Raw genomic sequence first — 20,403 nt, 5'->3', positions numbered from 1 at the left:
GGAGGGGACTGTGCTGTGAGCTGTGAGCTTGTTGCAGGAAACACGCTCCCACATCCCCCCACAGAAACCGCTCCAACAAGCATCCCCTGTAGTCAGCTGCAGACAAAAGCAGATACAACTGTATCTGCTTGTTTTTTTGGCTCGGCTCCCATGGCAACTAGAGGCAGGGATGTTCACTGTACGCTGTCACCGACACGCTGGTTGCTGGTTGTGTGATTGCTTTAGGCAGCTTACAGCTCTCTCTCTGCTCTCTTCTAGCAGAGTGCCATATTTGATAAAGTTAAAAACTGAAGCCTGTGGTTTAGATGTTCTTGTTGACTCTTGAGTTGTGTTTGAATACTCTTAACTAAACTAAAGTGCTGCAGTAGTCGCACAGATTCGCCCTCACAAAACACTTTGGACTACAGCTGATAGAATAAGCTGCTGCCAGGCTTCTGACACGTTTTCTTCTTGATCTATTTGAAAGGTGCCACGTAAATAACATGATTATTACTACTGCAGGTCTTCCCTCAGGAGGTGGTAGTTACTCAGACCTGTGTAATGTCCGCCATGCATTCCTCCATGGTGGTTGCAGACAGCATACAGGTCGTACAGGAAGTCTGGAGGAGCCAGGTCAGGCCGTCGGGGCTGCGTCCAGCCCGGCTGGAGAGGGGGCTGATGGGGCTGATGGGGCTGAGGGGGCTGATGGGGCTGATGGGGCTGAGGGGGCTGATGGCCGCGGCTCACCATGTGCGGCGCCATGTCCAGGCCCGCCAGGGGGAAGTGCACGAACGTGGTGAGCTTGTTCCTCCGCTCCCCCACCTGCCTGAAGCGCTTCAGGTGGAGGATGAGGATGTCCGGCAGCGTCCACAGGCTCATCTTCACCATGCCCTGCTGCAGCTGCTTACAGTGGGGGCACTTCCAGGCGTCGTCCGGGGCAAGCTGGGGGGGAGACGAGGGGGAAAACGTAGACACAAACCTGCAGTCAACAGAATGGTCTCTGCTGTTTAACAACCTGACAGAGCCTCAGAAAAACTCTCTTCTACTCCCACTCTGACAGATAAATAAAGATGAGTATTTCTTATTCCATGTCATCATATTCTTATAAATGATGTTTGACAGAACTTTGGAAATTCAGTCTTCATCAGCGTCTCTTTATCTGTGTCTGTCTGTCTGTCTGTCTGTGGGTGCATGTGACATGTGTGAGCGTAGGCGGGTGAACGAGGTGGGCTCATTTTATTTTTCCATCAAGGTTAATAATTATCATTATTAGAATTTGTCCTTCCTGGGTTTTCTTGTACAGGTGGTATGTTTATGTAAAGGACATCAAAGTCTCTCTCTCTCTCTCTCTCTCTCTCTCTCTCTCTCTCGGGAATGTTGGGTTTCTGTAAATTATAGGACATAGATTAAATACAGTGTCCGTTATGATTCAACACTGTATAAATTAATTGAATTTACTGTTAAAGCTGTTGCCATGGCTACTACTTCTAAATCACTTTCCACATCTCCCTCTGGTTACCAACTTCAATACTCTGCAGCGATGAGTTTGTGCATTCAACAAGGCCATTCATTTACAGCAGCGCAACTTACATCAATGTGACTAAACTGTGGATCCTTGTTATTGCTCTGACAGACAACAACGAATGTACTGTTTTCCTCCTTAACCTCGACCAACACTGTGTATTTACAAAGCCGGTGAATTAGACTGCACTTGCAGCATCTGCTACATCTAAAAAGAGATAAGAAAATAAAAATGCATAAACTCCTGAGTTCAGACGCAGAACACTAACGGCTTCACTTTCCTCGATGACATCGATGAAAAGACGGCAGAACGTTTCGTAATGGTCGGGGATGTTTCACCACCATCTCTTCCAGTAACAGAGCGGTTTACACAGACAGTGGTTTCACTTCCACTCTACTCTCCACTCCTCGGCCTCTTAAGAGGAACTGTTTGATGAAAAGTGAGACGTTTATCTACGACCAGCCACATGATCAATGAACGCTGGACGTCGGGATCAGAAAAGCTGAAAGATTCTTTCCCAGGTGTATCGTAAGAGATGACGATTACAAAAAGAAAAGAGACTTTAAAGGCGATAGTGCTCCATATAGTAATGCTACTTTAACGTCCTGGGTTCTGTTGTGTTCTGGTTCAACAGTTAATCCTGAGACGTGAATGAAGGGTTTTGGTTGCATTAGTGTTGGAGCGATGTGAACAATGTGTGTTAACTATAAAAGACTGTAAACTTCACAATGAAGTGATGAACATTTTCCCTTGTTCTTGGCCAGGTGAAATGCTAATATTGGGATTGCAATATGATGATGGACATTATTAATCTTTTTGCAATTTGTCTGGGATTCTTAAATTCCTAACTTAAGTTATCATCCACACACATATGGACAAACTAAAAACACAACCAGCTGAGGGTCGTTCTTGAGCCTGCAGCGCCACTCTGTGGTGACACGAGGGAACAGCAGCAGCATTATCGCAGCCAATCACACGCGACCAGCACAGCAGCAGTGGAGAAGGAAACGAGGAGGAAAGAGGGCCAGACGGGAGGTGTGTGTTATTACATGAGGTCAAAGGAATTAAAAGAAACTCTACTTCAAAGCCAACAGTGAAACGTTAAGGTCTGCTATTGCATGTCGTTATAGAGAAGTGAAATAATGCTCTCTATTACTGTAAACATTGTTGATTCTAAACTGTATTAATAATAATGACGGGCTTAATTGGCTGCATGGTTCCTCATTCATTTTTCATTTTCTTTCAGAAGTAGTAACTATCAGAACTCCGAGGGGGTTCGGTCCACGTTGGGCTGATAAATAATTAGTTGTGCATAATGATTTTTGAGACAAAAAGACTGGAAACTATAAATTGTAAAGAAGTTCACATTCTGAATATCTGCAAACATTCAAAGAGAAACTGTGAAGGCTGTACATGACGCAACAATGCTGGCTGTCTTGTCCGACATCGACCGTCTGCTGATTCTCGACGAGCAGCGCTGAAGCCAAAGGACAGTTTGACACGACAGCTGTTCACGCTGAACGCTCCATGATGGTGGTGTCCTACTCACAACATCTCCGTCCTTTACCGCTCACCTGAGGAGAGCGTTCACTAACTCAACATGTTGATGAACAGAAAATACTTGAATTTTAACTTCATCAGTCACATGAAACTCTTGTTATCTTATATATTGTACATGTGCATCTGGGCCACACATAGTGGAACTTCAAATATATATATATATATATATATATATATATATATATATATATTTATATAAAAACGTTTTTTTTCCCCTTTAGCAGATCTATTATTTGTGTAAATGTATCGATACCTTAATATTTTTTCTAAAATATTGGAGTTTGACGGAAAGTGTCAAACATGCCGCATCAACTGTTTTTATCATTAGTAATGAATAAAAACTAAAAATGTAAAAAACAAACAAAAAAACGTGTTTTACATAAATTAAAGTCAAGAAAAACTAAAATCTCTTGGTGACAAATCCAAGATTCAATCAACTAAAGATCTTGTGTTATGTGTGAATGTTTCATGTTTTAATTGAGTTTGACATCCATTACGCATAAATATACAACTATTTCACACTTTTCCTGCTCAAACATCGGTTTTTGAGAGTCAAAATCTGTTGTCACTATGACACTTGTGTTAAATACAGTGAGTAGCAGCTTGCGTTTGGGTCATTCTGTAATGTTTGTCACATCACGGCTGCCACCGCCCACCTCCTCTAAGGAATCATTAGCAGTAACATGACGTCACGTAGAGTTGATCAGGTAGAGTTGATCAGGTAGAGTTCAGGAGGCTGAGTTTCAGGGTTCTTGCAGGTATCAAAAGACAACGGACGGACTACCTGTTCCTCTTTGGTGTAGAGCTGGAAGCACTCGTCCAACGTGCAGCTGTACTGCTGGACGTGCTGCTGCAGCTGATTCCTCACGCTGTCCGCGTCCTTCACCACCTCCTCCTGAATGTTACCAAACAGGCTGCGGCCCGGGACACAACGAGGCTCGAGTCAGGTTAAAAGAGAGAGAGAGAGATGCCCGAGTAAACACACGGTGGTCTGTAATAGAACGCGTACTGACCAGTCTTTGATTCTGTGCTCCCACTCGATGATGAGCTTCACGTGTGGGGGTCCTCCTGAGCAGCAGAGCTTCAGAGCTCTGAAAGACAAAAAGGTGAAAGGTCATCCAGTGCACAAAGTCCATTCACTGCTCCGACGTGTTTTCTGAAATCTTTTACAGACATTTACAGTAAATTTACTGCACCGACAACCTTATTATAATCGTTTGAGTGCACTTGTATTGAGGCTTCCTAACCACCAGGTGTCAGCGATACCACAGAAGCTAATAAAGCAGGAAAGACTGTTGTGTGAGAGGGAGAAAGTCCCTGTGTGTGTGATTGTGTAGAGGATTAAGCTTGAAATGTTTTAGCTAAACAAAGATTACATTTAAAGATATACGCTATTCTTTTGTTGTGCTCATAGAACTCATAACAAAACATGGTTCCCACAGTTCTCAACTTAATAAGGTAGATTTACAAAAATACCATCTTCTTCCTGGATTCACAGTCTTCATCAGATCACATTGGGAGAATTGGTTGAAAGCTGAAGAAACAAGCCATTGAGTGGATCTTGAGCAATGATAATCTTTGCACAAACTACCATTTTAAAAAAGGTCAACTGTAAACTTGACTGGGTGCTGCTGGGCGCCAGAACTGAAGAATGGAACGTACACAAAGCAAAGCTCAACTTAAACCTCACAAAGAGCGTCTCAAACACGTTGCAAAGAAAACTGTTGGAGCAAAGTGAAATGGCCTCATGCCTGTTAACACACTGTTTTCACTAACCTGTGATATATGCGACACCATTCACTTGAGAACAACTCTACAGCCACCGCTATAGCCAGCAGCTCTGTTGGCTATAGTTAGCCACAGCAGTGGTCTGAGCTAAATGCTATAACTAGCATGCTAACATACTCACTATCACTAAGTGATTTAGTTCCTTTTTGTTAATGAAAAACATATTCACAGTTACATTAAGCAGGTATAATGTTTTCCATGTTCATCACCATCTTAGTTTAGCGTGTTAGCATGCTAAGATTGGCTTAGCACTAAAAGTATAGCTGTTAGCGTTGTTAAAAGAAGACTACGTCAATATGTCCTTTGGTATACGGAACACAGTATTACACAGAGAGCAGTGCAAAGCAGACACTTACGTTGGGCTGACTTGAGGACAGAGAACATTTCTGAATCATTAGAGTTCACCATCATTACATTAGTTTCTAGGATACAGTGTGCTGCACATTTGCGCTTCAAAAGTTTTTGCCCCATCAGCGCCGTTCAACGGATGAACCGCTCTTAGCAACTACACAAATGGACGTCCTCTCAAGACTCCTTGGAAAGAGTAATTTACTAACGCGAGTGAAAGCCATGTACGTGTGTCAAGATTTGTCAAAGGATTAGAATGTCTGCACATTTCAGTCAATGCTGCAAAATCAGTTTGATGATACACATAAAAAGAACGTCGGCTCCAGAACATCTGTGCAGACGGGGCGAGTCATTAGAAGGTGCTGGACATAACTACTCATATTAGTCATATTAGTGCGTAACATTTGTTTTTACATCAAAATGTCTCCAGTAATTTGCAGCCTGGCCCGTGGTTTTAGCCTTTCTCCAGAAACACTTGATTAGATTAGAGCAGATTCAAATTGCATTAAAATAGATTACATTAGATCAAATTTGAAAAGAGCCTGCGGGAACATTGGGTGGTTTCAGTGTTGAAAATTTGGACCATCGTGGAGCAGTAATTCTACAACCTAAGAACACATTTAGAATAATCTAATAATGCTCCGGTCTAATAGAAGAATGAAGTGTCCAGACAGCACGGTGTGCTTGTGGGGTTTGCACCTGCAGGAATATTTCTTAGCTGCTGAAACATGGAGGATGTACATTCACGTGTAGAAAATACATAAATGTGTCCAAAATAAACAACCATTCCTGTCCTGCATCAGAGGAAACAGGAGCTTTTATTGCATGAATGGTTATTAACTTTTACTTGGCCTAAAGCCTAAAGCTGCAGAGAAAGATTCAGCAGTCAACAGCCCCAAAACTGTGCAGAACAAAAGCCAATAACAGTTCAGAAAAAAACGATATATGTACGGTGAGCTCTGGTGAAAAATCAATTAACACATCCAGAACAGCAGGACTTGTCTGAGTGAGTGTGTGTGACACATCAGTCCTCCAGCAGAATAAACTCCATGTTCCATGTATTCCCGACGGCCTCACCTGTCGACAGCGGGGTGGTGGAGCGGCCGCCCGTCCTGAGGAGACAGGTAGCTGTAAAACGCAGATCCTCCCACCACGCGGATGTTGAACAGCACTCTGGTGTTCTGAAAGAAGTGGGGCACAAACAAACAGTAAGGCCACCAGGGTGTATTTATGCCTATACATATTTATTGTAAGACTATAAACAACAATATAAACCTCCAGGACTCGACATCTCCCACATGAAGCCTCCCCACGCATCCTCTCGTTTTGATTATTTAATTTGGTTGATCACAGCAGTTCTACTAACTAACTAAACAACACTAGACTTGCATGTCCCTCAGGATGAATATTAATAAGTTTGACCGTCTTGTCTTTTCACTTGCTGGTGTCATCATCAGGTATCATTTTTAATTAGTCCAATGCTCTGATTGATGACCAAATATCCTGCTAAACTAATGACGTTCCCATCAGCCTCAGCTGTGCTTTGTGTTCAGTGCTAATTAGAAAACGTTAGCGCGTTAACTCGCTGAACTTAGATGGCGATGAACATGGTGAACATTACACCTGCTTAACGGCAGCATGTTACCATTGTCATTATGAGCCCGTTATTGTGCTGACGTTAGCATTTAGCTCAAAGCACCGCTGTGCCTAAGTGCAGCCTCAGACGCTCACAGTAGGTCTAGTTAAGGTCTAAAAGCGAGCAGTGATTCACCACCACAGCGTGACAAAATGCTGCTGGAACTGCTAAACTATGAGGAGTGTCATGATGGCAAAGTGAGAACACTTAGCTCAAGGTTTTAAAGAAGCAGCAGCAACATTTGTCATGACGTTGCTGTAATCGGTTCGGAGACTTCAGACCATAAAAAGTGTGCCGAAATGTTTTTTTTATGAATCCAATATGTGCGTGCAAAAGAAGTGCGACTACCTTAGCAACGTGTCCCATTACATCAAAAGAAATAGATGTTTTTCTAAACTGCAAATCAAGTTTCAGCACAAGCATTGTTCAGACTATTGGTTCAGCAATGATTTTACTCCCTTCTTCTGTCTCAAAGGATTATTTCAAACATTGAAACCACCAGCATCAGATGGAATTGGGTAACGTTTACTATCAAAGGGAGTGACCGGGGATCAGGTTTGATCAGTCTATCGAGAAGATTGGGAGGAAGGCTTGAGCCTTGGCACATGAATCAACATTAACGTGATGATAAAATCAAAGTTTACACCCAACACTTGACTTTAGTGCACTTATTTGTTGCTGGCACATGGTGACAAAGTCTTCAAATTGCACTGAATCAAAACTATTTCAAAATGCTGAATGGGGAGTGAGCGCTGCATTTTTACTCTCTCAGGGTTAACTTTATTTATTGCTGTGAACCGGCTAAAGCAACAACAAAAAAGAAAGAGGAGAACAAAGTGGGCCATCGTGAAATATAGGCCGAGACCGGCACCTGATGTTTTGAGCTCACAGCAGTTCAGCTTGAATCAACACGTAACACCTCAACACGGAGCACTGTGTGAGCGCTCTGTTTGCGTTCAAAGTATCATTTTACAGAAAGAAAACGAAACAATAAACCCCTGGATCATCCGACTACTCGCTCACATCACTCTCAAATGGACTGGAACGCCGAGTTGAGGAGAAAAAAAGAAAGAACAAACATTGTACCGATATCTTCTAGTCCTGCTTATATTACTCTGAGATCTGCTTGGATTGGAGGTGCTTTAAGAGCGAAGGAGTGCTTTACAAAAATGAAATTGATTTTCTCTTGTTCCAGTGAAATCTAGTGTTGTAGCTGCTGGCGGAGCTCAAACACAAAACACCCACTCCTGAGTCCTGAGAGAGAAGCTCCATCCAGCAGGATCTTTCTGATGACAGGGAGCGCACCAGAGAGGACAGCTCATTCCTGGAAAATATTGACATGCTGAACACACACGAACCCACCGGAACGAACAACCCTGAGGGGCAGTTATACAACAGAAATTACTGCCTCACGTATGCAATACACAGTACTGTTTAAAGTTGCAGTCGTGGCCAGCTATAGCTAATACTGCAGTAGTTACTACTTGATGTTGTAACAAATAACATTTTGCTCTCACTGCGAGTACACATGCGGAGCCGTGTAACTAACACCGCGTTATCTTCTCCTCTGCGTTTCAGCATCGTGTGTTTACGGACACTGCAGGTATCGAACCGCCCCGTCGTGCTTAGTGTGACGCTTTTTCCACACAATTCATCAACTGTTTTCAGTGTCAAAAACAAAAGAGCGCTAGATGACAAGTGTAAACCCCAAATAAGATTTCTTTTCATGACAGACTTGCTTAGGCTCACTGTGAGTGCCAGCGACTTGTTTGCACATGTGAAGACCACCCAAAGAGTCCTACCGACTTCTCGGGAATGGAGTTTTTCTCTTGAAACACGGTTTCAAAAACCAGGAGAAAAATCCTTTTAAAACACGACGCATATATTTCAACACCTTCCAAAGGTATTGTGTTTGCAAAGCTTCTGGCTGCTTTAACGGTCTACATGTTAAATATTGAATTGTGTGTGCGCTAACACCCTCCTCAAACAAGAGATTTTCCAATTACGATCATAGCTTAGCTTCACGTAAAAGCCTGTCGAGCTCTGTATTTCTCCACACGTTGAAGGGGCTCAAATGAGAATACTTTACGTTGAGGAGTTGAGGATGGTGGTTTCTTTTTCTAACACTCTAAAACCAATAATGCAATTGAAAGAGTGTAAGGAATGATTTAAACGGTATGTGCCTGCTCTAAGGTCAGATGAAAACAGTCCCAGAGTGCTGCAGGGAAGACGTATTTCCGTAACGTTAGCATCGCACTGTTTCCCTCGACAGAAAGCCAACAGGGTTTCTCCATTGGATTTTTGCAGAAAATAAAAATGTAACGTTGGGCTATAAACGAACTACACCATGGTCCCATGAGGCTATGAAGGCCAATTCCCAAGAGGGGTTGTTTATTGACGTATTTTACAATGAAGGTATTGTCGCAGCCTGTAAAGATGACATTGAACCCAGCAACTGAGACATCTTACTGGCTAGCTAGCTAGGTAGCTTCAGGTCCTTCTACGGAGCGGTGGGGAGTGAGGCTCGGGGACCGTTAGAACCGGTGCTGCTTCATTAAAGCATAGCTAGCTAACTAGCCAGCTGTTTGCTCGTTAGGTTACTAGCTTTCTAATCCCACCATGCTTTAATGCTACACTGGTTAGAGAAAAATGAGCCGAACTAAGTTGTCAATTGTCTGGTGATAGCAACGTGCTTTCCTACGCTGTGACAAGAGTGTTTGGTTGAAGCATTAGGTCGTTAAATTTCACTCCGTGACCGAGTTATACTGCTAGCTGTGCTTTAGTGAGCATCAAGCCAGCCACTGCTAAAAACACGATGTCAGTGGCAGCAAAAACGTGCCAGAGAAGGCCACGCTCCTTTGTTTTTGAATTGCATCTTTACCGAAGCTAAAATTAGACAGTAGCGGAAACATCCACTTGTGTGTGTAATTCATTGATGCAAAAAAACTACAGATTCTGTGGAGATGAAAGATTTAGAGCAAACATCTGCTCTGAGCACTGCTACTGAACGAGCCCGGTTTTAATCAATGGCTGACAGCATGGGGCACAAAGGAGACAGCACATCTCCAACAGAGTTACTGAAGACGTTGCACCTGACCCTCCTCCTCCTCCTCCTCCTCCTCCTCCTCCTCCTCGCTATGCTGGCACTTCTCAAAGAGCACAGAGTAATACGCAGCAAGCTGGTCAACAGTTTCCGTGCACGGCCCCGTGCCCTGTGTGGCTCTTTATGCAGCTGTGTGTCAGCCGCCAGCAGCGACCGATTGGAGATCAGTTTGGCTACATGTGAGCGAGCAGAAACCAGCGAGAAAATGGACCCTTTGGCTTAAGTTGAAGTGAATAATTGATTTGACAGCGACACACTGTACAGCAGGGGCGCGTCTGAGCAAGCTGTGCTGTTTGCATTTCTGTCACTCCGTCCCGTGTTTTACAGTAGTCACACCAGCGGTGGCAAGTAAACAAGGCAAGCGGCTTCTTTCACGCCTCACCTTCTGAACCAATCAAGTCTCATTAGCACACACAGCCCTACAGCCGGTCACAGCAATATATATGCAAATGTATTACAATGTACATCGTGAGAATGACATTTGTGCGGCACCACAATCTCTAATTGTCTGACAATTTAAATTAAAGCGTTATTTAACGTATACGATGGGAACATCTGACAAATGATGGGAAATCAGCACTGTGTGTGTTAATTAATTGTGTTGATTTTAATTAGAAATAAAAATATGCTGTAGCCCTAACTCCTGAGGATTAGCGGGATAGCCAGCTACCTTTGGGCTTAACAAAGAGGTTCCAGCATCACAATGTAATAAATGCATTTACATTTGCATAATTGTAAGAATCAATTTCTGACATTAATTGGTTCGGTATAAAGAAGCTTATTTAATCACTGCAGTTCAGGGTACTGAAAGATGAATCAATGATGCGATTAAAAGAAATAGTGAAGCCCCTGTGTCTACTACTGTATTGCTAATTTAGAGTTTTAAAAGAAATCCACTCATTTATTAACACTCAAAAGTTTCCAGGATGACACGAGCGAACAGCCGTAAAGTGTGTCTCTGACTTTCTTCGACTGTAAGTGCCGCTCTGTGTGTCAGTGAGTGCCTGTCCCAAACCAGTTAACCTGGCCGTGGTCTGGTGTGCCAGCGGGTGCGGCAAGAGGAAACCAACTCCTTTCTGCCTCCAGCTGGCACTTTAAGCTCTCCCACCTGCACCACACAGGGCCGTTGTGCGGGCATGCTTCTCTCTGTCCCGAGCCAATAAACCCCGTCTCGGAACAGGTGCGCCGGGTCGGCACGGCAGGAGGGAACCGTGTCCCCATTTCTGCCTCCAGCCGGAGCTCGAAACAAGCCCGCCCACGCGACAGGGCTATTAAAACGAACGTTTTACAAGCACCATGGAACAATTTCTATTGACTTATTACACAGGGATGCACGGCAAATTGAGTCCAGGAGTGTTTCTGGTTGAGATGCAGTAAATACAAAACAGAACGAATAATAAATCCACCGCTCTAGCTGGCAGTGGCAGAATTCACAGTTGATGGATGGCTGGGAGTGATTGAATGATTGTCCTTACAGCCGACTGTCTGTAAGCCTCTGCATCAACTTGCAGAACCTTTGAGATGCATTTCACGTGTGTCTGCGGGAGTCTGAATGGGACTCAGTGAAGGCCCACCAGCTCCCGGCACTGTGTTTTGATACAACCCCCTAAAACTGAATTGCCTCACACGGATCAATTATCACATCAGCTGTGCACAGTACCTGCGCCTGAGCTCCATTGATCATCAGGTAATAAAGCTTGCTGAGGATGCTCTGCTGCAGCTGGTCCCAGGAGATAGACCGGTCCTCCCTCATCAGGAACGGAGGTCCAAACCTTGAACAAGGAATGGAAAAAAAAAAACGTTTACACACAACGCCGCTGCTCAGCCGCTCCACATTAACTCCCCTCCTCCTCCTCCTATTGTAATGTAAATAATGATTTATTAACTTTATCGGCACTAGAGCAGAATTCTCATTACAGCGTATCTATGGAGGGACGGAGAGAGAGATAATAAGGAGTGAAAACAGATGATTAGGAGAGGGACAAGCATCCCTCTGAAAGGATAGATCACATGACACATTCACCATAATACCCATTTAATTGAGGGCAGCCCTCCATTGTATGCTTGAGATTTATTAGTGTGAGACCATATGAGCATGCATGCGCATAAAGAGACAAACAAAGACACACATATGCACATACACAGTGAATGACTATGGGATGCTAATAAACTGCATATTAATCAGTAGGAAAAGAGGAGCAATGGAGGGAAAAGCTGTTGTTGCATCTGTGCAGGCACTATTTCAGTGTTTTTTTAGCTTCTTACAAACATTGGAACAGAAACACATCCTCAGTCATGCAGTTAGTCAGTATAAGAGGTTAGATTACTGTTCAGGATGGTAAGCATTAACATTCTGTGGTGGCTGAGGAGCAGCAGCAGCGACCACGACACGGGATGAGACAATATACACATCAAAAACAACTTAAAAGTACAATTAGTTCAGTTAGAAACGGCGAGAGACAAAATAATTGCACTCTCTTGCTGTGTGGTTTGCGGCGAATGGGTTTAGTGTGTCGAATTCAAATGTGCATTGTGTTAGCAACTCTGTAGCTCCTCCTTCTAACAGCGAACGTTTCACCTCCCCCCAAAGCAAAGATGTACACAGAAGTCGACATTTAGTTTTCTCCTCTTAAGAGATTTTGCACTGAAATCGATTCTCTACACGCAGTGATCTATGTTTATCTTTCCACCTGCCTCCACAGAATCAGTAGCAAGATGTAACAAGTCAAATCTAATTGTTATGTTTCACGATTGTGGTTTAGCTTTCACACATTACACGTGAAACTTCATTAAATCCTATCTGTTGGTTTCACAGTTTCAACAAATCGACGACAACTGAGAGCTTTCACACTCAGCTGACTTTGAGAAATGTACCTGTGATGCTATTCTACAGAAAACCAGAGCGAGAGACGATGTCATTTTCTTGGCACACACACACACACACACACACACACACACACACACACACACACACACACACACACACACACACACACACACACACACACACACACACACACACACACACACACACACACACACACGAGTCCTCCAGCTGTCACCTGATGAGAGCAAGATCGGCGGCTGGTTTGATCAACGAGGGTGAGGCGTTTGAAGGAGAAAGTGAGACACGGATGGGATTGGACTTTCCCAGAGCCGCGCTGGCGAGCTCACCTCTATCGATCCCTCTGGACTCTGTCAGGGAGACGGATGGCTGATCTCTGTTTAGTGCCAGATGTCAGATTCCTTGGTCGGGGAACTCATCTCACAGTGAGATGCCAGTCCTCTCTGTAACAGGGCGCTAACGTGACCTTGACATGATGGACTGTGGGACTGAGCCGCTGCACAGAAAGGCTGGGAACTGACATTTTTGCTGAGGCTGAAGCCTCTCCTCAAGTTACTGCTGCTCCGCCTGACATGTCGAGCTCTCCGTCGCACGGCACACGTGCATTTAATGAGCAGTGGCTCATTTAATACGTGGAAGTCACAGTCATCGTTGAAACAATGGGTGTCCGCTTTCACATGGAGGCAAACAAAAAGCAGGGTTCTCATTTTTAGCCGACAACTGCAGATTTTATCGGCTGTAGCTGGGTAGTGTAAGCTGATGCTTGGTTGGTTGGAAATACTGTAAACAGGACACTTTTAAGGGCAAATAACCCCCCAAAATGAATGCTTTAAAACTTGTTTAGTGCAGATAGCTAAACAAAAGTGCAAACTACCCAAACACAGCAACATTTTTCATCACATTGACGCCAGAATCAATCTTTAAACCGAGACGTAGGTATCCGTAGTACAGATACTGGACATTAGAGTGTTTGAGTGTTATCTTCCCAAAAGCAAACAGAGAGCAGGACTGAGCCGTTAGCTCTGATAAAGTAGCACTTTGAGCACCACGGGGCGGACGATCCCGTCAGGTATTGACTTTGGAAATAATGCTACGTTACTTCTGTAGGTGGTGATCTGGTTTGCCAGGCGTGCCTACGTTTGCAGCTTCCGTTGTAGCAAATAAACAAACTGCACAAACTCTTATTAGAGCCTCGAACACATCACTTCAACATGAGAAGGAGCCCAAAGCTTGACCAGGCCTGCCTGGCAAAGCGTCACTTGGTATAATTACCTCACAGCCTGTTGGCCGGCCCCTGAGGCGTTGCACACCAACAGCAGAATCTTTACGGGGACGCCCTGGTTGAGGAACTCTGAAGACAAGGTCCCAGAGGAAGGTAACCTCTGACCCTCGGGACCAGTGGAGTACGGAGATGACGGGAGGCTGTGATGGTACCCTGGCAGAGGAGGAGGAACACGGCACAGAGTCAGAGAGGAGGTGTGAGAACAAACTGGAAAGAGATGCTACGATGAGTCAGAGGAAGACGAGAGAACCAGGAGATAAATGGTTGTTTTTTTTAACCATAGATATAACCACAGTCTCTCGATAAATCCTGCTGACACTGATCACACACCGACTTCACATTATTTTGGTAGAGGTTACCTTCAAAGACTTTACACTGATGGCTGACACTGTGACGTACACTGTATTTCACATTTTTCTTCTCCTCGAGAGGAAGACAAACCTATTTCCTGTGCCGAGCGTGTGGCCGTTAAACTTAACACCGCTAACAAGGAGCGAGGAGGAGAAATTGAGACGTATAAAGTGGCGAGGCAGCAGCTTTCTATTTGGGGAGCAGTGATTCAGATGGGAGAACAGATGGACCAATGGCTGCCTGCACTCTCAGCAGGAGGCATTATCTGATTGCAGCTTCTGCTCCACATCCCGTCCTGGTGGGGAGCCAAGCAGCGCCACCACTCCTCCGTCCCTCCACCGACACAGAGCAGCGTGACTGACTGGGCTCAGCGAGCGGGTCAGCTCTCAGAAGTTCACGGTGATAAATCACGCGGAAAATTAGAGTCGCAGACACAGACGAGAAGGTTATTGATTGACCGGCGGCGGCTGTGGCGTCACCAAAACGTTAAACACACGTTTACACCTGAAGCCCGATTCATCACTGACAAAAGCAAATGCCACCCCTGAGCGATCCTGTGACGGAGATCCTTACGTCTGGTGTTGGCACAGCGCTCCTCTGACGGGGATAACGGAGGTGTGAGGACGTTAAGCGCTGTGCGAGGGGGCGGGACCGAGTCCTGACCCCGACAATGAGGGCAATGATGAGAACGCACAGCTTTTTTCACGTGTTAATGTCGCACTAATAAAGCAGGTGGTTAAACTTGCTGGAATAACGTGCTGTAATTTACATGAGCAGCGACCTCGGACAGCTGTGGGGATGATTTATGGGGCAAAATCTCATTTTAAATGGCCGGCAAAACATGTTCATGAAACAGCAGTAAAATGCAGAGGTCACCTCCTGGCCTGTCCCGCTAAGATTTATACAGGGACGCTGGGGAGGAGACCAACCTCTCATTGCTCATTAAATCACCTTTTTATAGCTCACTGTCAAAAACGCTACTGTTTCTGCACATTTTTTCAAGGCTCGTGTCAATTCTTTTTCTTACCTTGTACCTTGTTCACTGGATGAATAATGGTGGGAGTATGAGGCGTGTGTGTGTGTGTGCGTGCGTGTGTGTGCGCTTCTACTTCTCTAGACAATTCCCATGTAGCTATAGAGGAAATGGTACTTCCAGAATTTCCAGAAGTTCCCCGTTCAGCCTGCAAACACCTGTGGATCCTCATCTCTTATTATAAAAAAAAAGCCTCAAACTAATTGTAAGAAGCCGCAGGAAGCCTGTGAACTCATCGTTCCTCTGCACTCTCAGCAGACACACAGGATGAGCCAGACTAAACACAGCCACACTATGTGGAAGCCCATAATTAAACACCTCTGGCCCTAAAGGGATCTACTCTGCCCACAGCTCCCCCCCCCCCCAACAATCCCATTAGCTGCACAGCCACCATCACGGTCTCTGAACATAGGAGGAGGTTAGACAAATACATGCACATGTTATGACTCACGGCTTGTTATGATCGTCTAAATATTATGTTTGAAATACTTTTAACATACTGTATGATTTGTGGACACATAATTCATGAACTGATGATCCTTTGCCAAAGGAAAGATGAGATGATGTGACTTAATAATCACTGCTGTGGAAGATTTTTATGAATTTGTGCTCCAAAGTAAATGACTTAATACTCGTGTTTCCTTCTTCTGTCTGAACGTAGCGGTGCAGCCCCCCCGCGGGTTGGCTGGATTTATGTTACAAATGTCTCGTGCACAGATTGGCAACGTGTGGCAGAAGGATGGAGATAAACAAATTCTACTAATCGTATAATTTAATTTGATGGAAATGCTAAACAATAGTTCACAGGCAGACTGGAGACTCTGTGAGGCTGAACGCTAAAGTCTCACAATCACAGTACAGCTGGTATAACGTTTACTAGGGATGTACTTTTTATATATATATATATATATATAAATATATATATATATACACACACACACGTATATAAAATTATTTTCTCCCTTTATGAGGTGTTGTTATTGAAAGGCTGAAAACCAGCTAATATGGATTGAAGCAGAATATTTTGTTGTATAAAAAACATGTTTTTACTAATTATTACATCTATCCTTTTTCAATAAATTCTGACTTTTGGACTTTACAAAGGTCTGGAGTTAATGGAAATGTTTGGATCAAAGGGCAGATGAAACTGAAAGTGCAAGTCACTGGACCTCATGCGGGTCTATCACATGTTAAACAACAACAGTCCATAAAATAACAAGCAAAATCCAGAATGAGTAGGAGGACGGCCCTGTTCTCTGTGTGTAACAGAGCCGAGCTTAAAGAATGTGAAGTGGACACTTCACGGTAAAAGCCAACTATCGGTTTCCTCGTTCGGCAGGTGATCTCATATTCACGTCTCGTCCTTGGCACCAACGCTGACATTTTGTCAGCGCACCGTCAAATGCCAAAGAACTTTAACGTGTGAGCTTTGAGAGTTTATACATTATTCATTTTCAATGTAAACTCTATTACTTGATTGCCATATAGGTGTATGAAAATGATGTAATGTAACCAGAGCATTGTATCTCCACTTTGATTAGTAATGTTAAGAAGGTCCTGTGCAGTTCTACAGGAGTGCAGTCTGTCGACCACCTGAAGCTGCTGAAGCTAGAGAGGAGAAGCGGTGTGTATGTGACGGTGGTTTTGGTATGGACGGGCACATGTTCAGGGATGCCGCCACCCAAGAGAATGAAATCAATCTGGAGGAATATGCATCAGCAGTGACATCATATATCAGCAAATGTGTTGATGATGTGGAGATCACAAAGACAGTCGGGTCATTGCCCAACCAGAAAGCCTGGATGAATGGAGAGGTAAGGGCACCATCTGAAGCCCAAAAAGATACCTTTCGGTCAGGTGACAAGGAAGCAAAGAGGAGGCGTCAAGAGAGACTGGCGAGAGACCTCAACACCAACAACACTGAAGATATGTGGCGGGCCATCCAAAATGCCACCGGCTATAAAAGCAGGAGCGCCCCCATCATGTGTGAGGCCACGTCGCCAGATGAGCTGAACACCTTTTATGCTCGTTTTGATCTCCTCAACAAAGAAGTCAGCTGTCAAAGTCTGCCCCGCCTCCAGAGGACCGCCCACTGTCAGTGTCCACGGAGGATGTGAGGAAAGCCCTGATGAGTAAAGCTTTCAACGTATCGCTGCCACAGGAGAGTGTTCCCACCTGCTGAATTCAAGACAGCCACCATCGTTCCTGTGCCTAATACGTCTGAGTGACTACCGCCCTGTGGCACTCAGCCCCATTCTGAGGAAGTGCTTTGAGGAACAACATCCCAGCCGGCCTGGACCCTCACCAGTTTGCATACAGAGCCAACAGATCCACAGAGGATGCCGTCTCCACTGCTCTCTCTACTCAATCTGGAGAATAACAACACCTACATCAGAATGTTGTTCGTTGATTTCAGCTCAGCCGTCAACACAATCTCCCTCATGTTAACTGAGCACTCTGGGCTTCAGTACCTCATTCTGCAACTGGTTATTAGACTTCCTCACAAACAGACCCCAGGCTGTTCGGATTGGCAGCCAAACCTCCTCCACTCTGGTGTTGAACACCGGAGCCCCCCAGGACTGTGTTTTCACTGCGGCACACCCACGACTGCTACCCCAAACATGAAGACAACTCTGTTGTGAAGTTTGCAGATGACACAAAACACAGCAATGAGACCAGAGAGCACCAGGGTGCAGTTGGGGGTTCAGTGTCTTGCTCAGGGACATTTCGACACATGACACGTCCCAGCCAAGGATTGATCCGACGACTTTGCGGTTGTGCCACAGCAGCCCCCATCTCCTTTATGGTGAAGAAAGATCATAAAAGTTTTTGTCAACTTTTGCAGAGTTGCAATAGAAAGCATCCTGGCTGCAAACATTACAAACTGTCATGGGATGTGTCCGGCACAGGACAGGAGGGCAAGCGAGTGATTAAAACCGCCCAGAACACCGTTAGTACCCATCGACTGAGCATCAGGGATAATGGAGAGAAGAGCTAAGGGGATACTAAAAGACAAAACCAACCACAGCCGCAACCTGTTCACCCTGCTGCCGTCTGGAAAGAGATACAGAAGTATCAGCTGTCGAACCACCAGACCTCCGAACAGCTTCTTTTAAATATGGTATGCAATACGGCCCCTCTTCTCATCAGGTTACTTGTAGATCAAAATGGTTGCAGCTTTTCTTTCTGTTTTTAGCGCAGTGGTCCCCCAATAAGCAGTAAGTGCGCTTTTATTCTCAGATCACTTTGAGTTACACAATGGTCATTTTTAGGCACGATGGGCTTAGACATTACCACCAACCGGATTACCTGGCACAGACGTCACCACTTATGTGTCATTACCTGAACACCTGAAAGTCTCTAATGCTCCGGCGCCTGGAGCAACATTGCTCCTGACATTGCTCCCAGTCAATACGTCTGACTTTAGTGTGCAGAGGAGCGGTGAGAGGACGATGTAAGAGATTACTTTAAAGAGTACAGCAGGGAGGATGGGAGTCAGCAGCGTGAAGGTCACGTCGTCATTGGTCGGTCTTTGGCGTGATCCCAAGTCCTGTTCTTTTTTCATTCACAGCCGACACACAACAGCTCTTTAGTGCCTCTAATCGCCCTTTACGTCAGGAGGTTTTAAAATCTACTGAATAGATGCCAGTGAATCGCAATCCTTATGAGTAACAAGGAAGCTGACCGTTAAAACAGGGTTTCCCTCAGATTTCACCGCGCATCCTCTTTTGCTTTAATTGCCCACAAGACTCTGCATGTGCCAACCAATCAGGAAGCTGCTCCCCACAGACTAGACACACTTAACATGTGGCTTAATCGAACGCCTCAGGACATAATCCACACCGATAACCTTTCCTTAACATTAGCACTGCACATAATGATGCTTAGATTACCGAGCTTAGCTTTAATGAGATCCCTGAGAGTTTGTTATTCTGTCTCATATCGAACCCACAAGACTTTTTACTTTCATTTCAGTATTTATGGATAATTGATTAAGGGTCTCTCAGGGATCAAAACCTTTTAGATTTGGTAATTACAGAAGAGGCATAAAGATCTCATTTTTAATGGCGCCAGACAGCCTGAAAGCATTACAGATCATTATTGTGACTGGAAAGGAAAAATGTAATGAAGGTGCATTATATACGATAATGTGATATTTGACTGCCGTTTACTCCTATGATGTTTTTTTATTTTATAGCTTTGATTAAACACAAACAGCGAGGCAGAAAATACTTATGCTCTGTAGTTAATTAAGTTACTCAATATTTCATTTTTGCACATAAATAATCTACTAGAGGCTGATGGGATATTTATCAATCGGGAAAGTAAAATATTTTATTCAATCAAGTGTCAAAACAAGCCAACGATGCCTTTTTGATATCACATGACTTTGGGGGCTCTTGTTTTTCATCGTCTTCTCCCGGTTTCCTCCCAAGGTCACAATTCTTCTCTCCTGAACTATGACTGATTACGACACCTTTTACCCTCTTTTTCTCTATCAAAACCTGTTTCAGGTACATCGGGTAGAAGCTGTTTCTACCCGGACAACAACACAGCTACACCAAATGTTGTTTCCGGTCAGATAAGAGCTGCTTGCCTCACATCATAGCGCGCATTGCCCAAAGTTGGTTGTTGTTGTTGCTTTGTGTCTGAAAGTCTGTCTGTCCTCCGTGAGTGTGAGATGGAGAGAGAATTACTCAAGCATGAATAAAACAATGAATGTGATGAAAGACATGAATGAAAATAAGATTATGAATATTAGTTTATGGAAGAGATTCACGCCAGAGGGGCCAATTATTCTGTATTCTTTCCTCAGAATTAAGAGTAAAATCAAAAGGTATATAAGAAACCGAGCCTATTTTCGAGGTCTGAATGTTGGCTGGCATGCATACGCCTGCTGCTGATGTATTGACTCTAAGATTTGGAGCAAACCAGCACATCTCCCGAATGTGCGGA

The 20,403-nt window shown here is 44.4% G+C and overlaps 1 protein-coding gene across 1 annotated transcript in view; it reads right to left on the bottom strand.

Annotated features, from left to right (window-relative positions):
• The window catches only part of usp43b (ubiquitin specific peptidase 43b), a gene marked incomplete at both ends in the record, with an annotated part of 52,931 nt that overhangs the window by 2,982 nt on the left and 29,546 nt on the right, over positions 1-20,403 (bottom strand). The window contains 6 exons of the mRNA XM_079177266.1: positions 534-921; positions 3,846-3,975; positions 4,075-4,152; positions 6,275-6,378; positions 11,597-11,708; positions 14,054-14,216. Of these exons, the coding sequence (XP_079033392.1) occupies positions 534-921; positions 3,846-3,975; positions 4,075-4,152; positions 6,275-6,378; positions 11,597-11,708; positions 14,054-14,216 (975 nt within the window). The remainder of the gene's footprint in view (positions 1-533; positions 922-3,845; positions 3,976-4,074; positions 4,153-6,274; positions 6,379-11,596; positions 11,709-14,053; positions 14,217-20,403) is intronic.

The sequence above is a fragment of the Pholis gunnellus genome (assembly GCF_910591455.1).
Source record: "Pholis gunnellus genome assembly, chromosome: 17".
NCBI classification, from domain to species: Eukaryota; Metazoa; Chordata; class Actinopteri; order Perciformes; family Pholidae; genus Pholis; species Pholis gunnellus.
The sequence above is the reverse complement of the archived record's forward strand: the minus strand, read 5'-3'. Positions and strand labels throughout refer to the sequence as shown.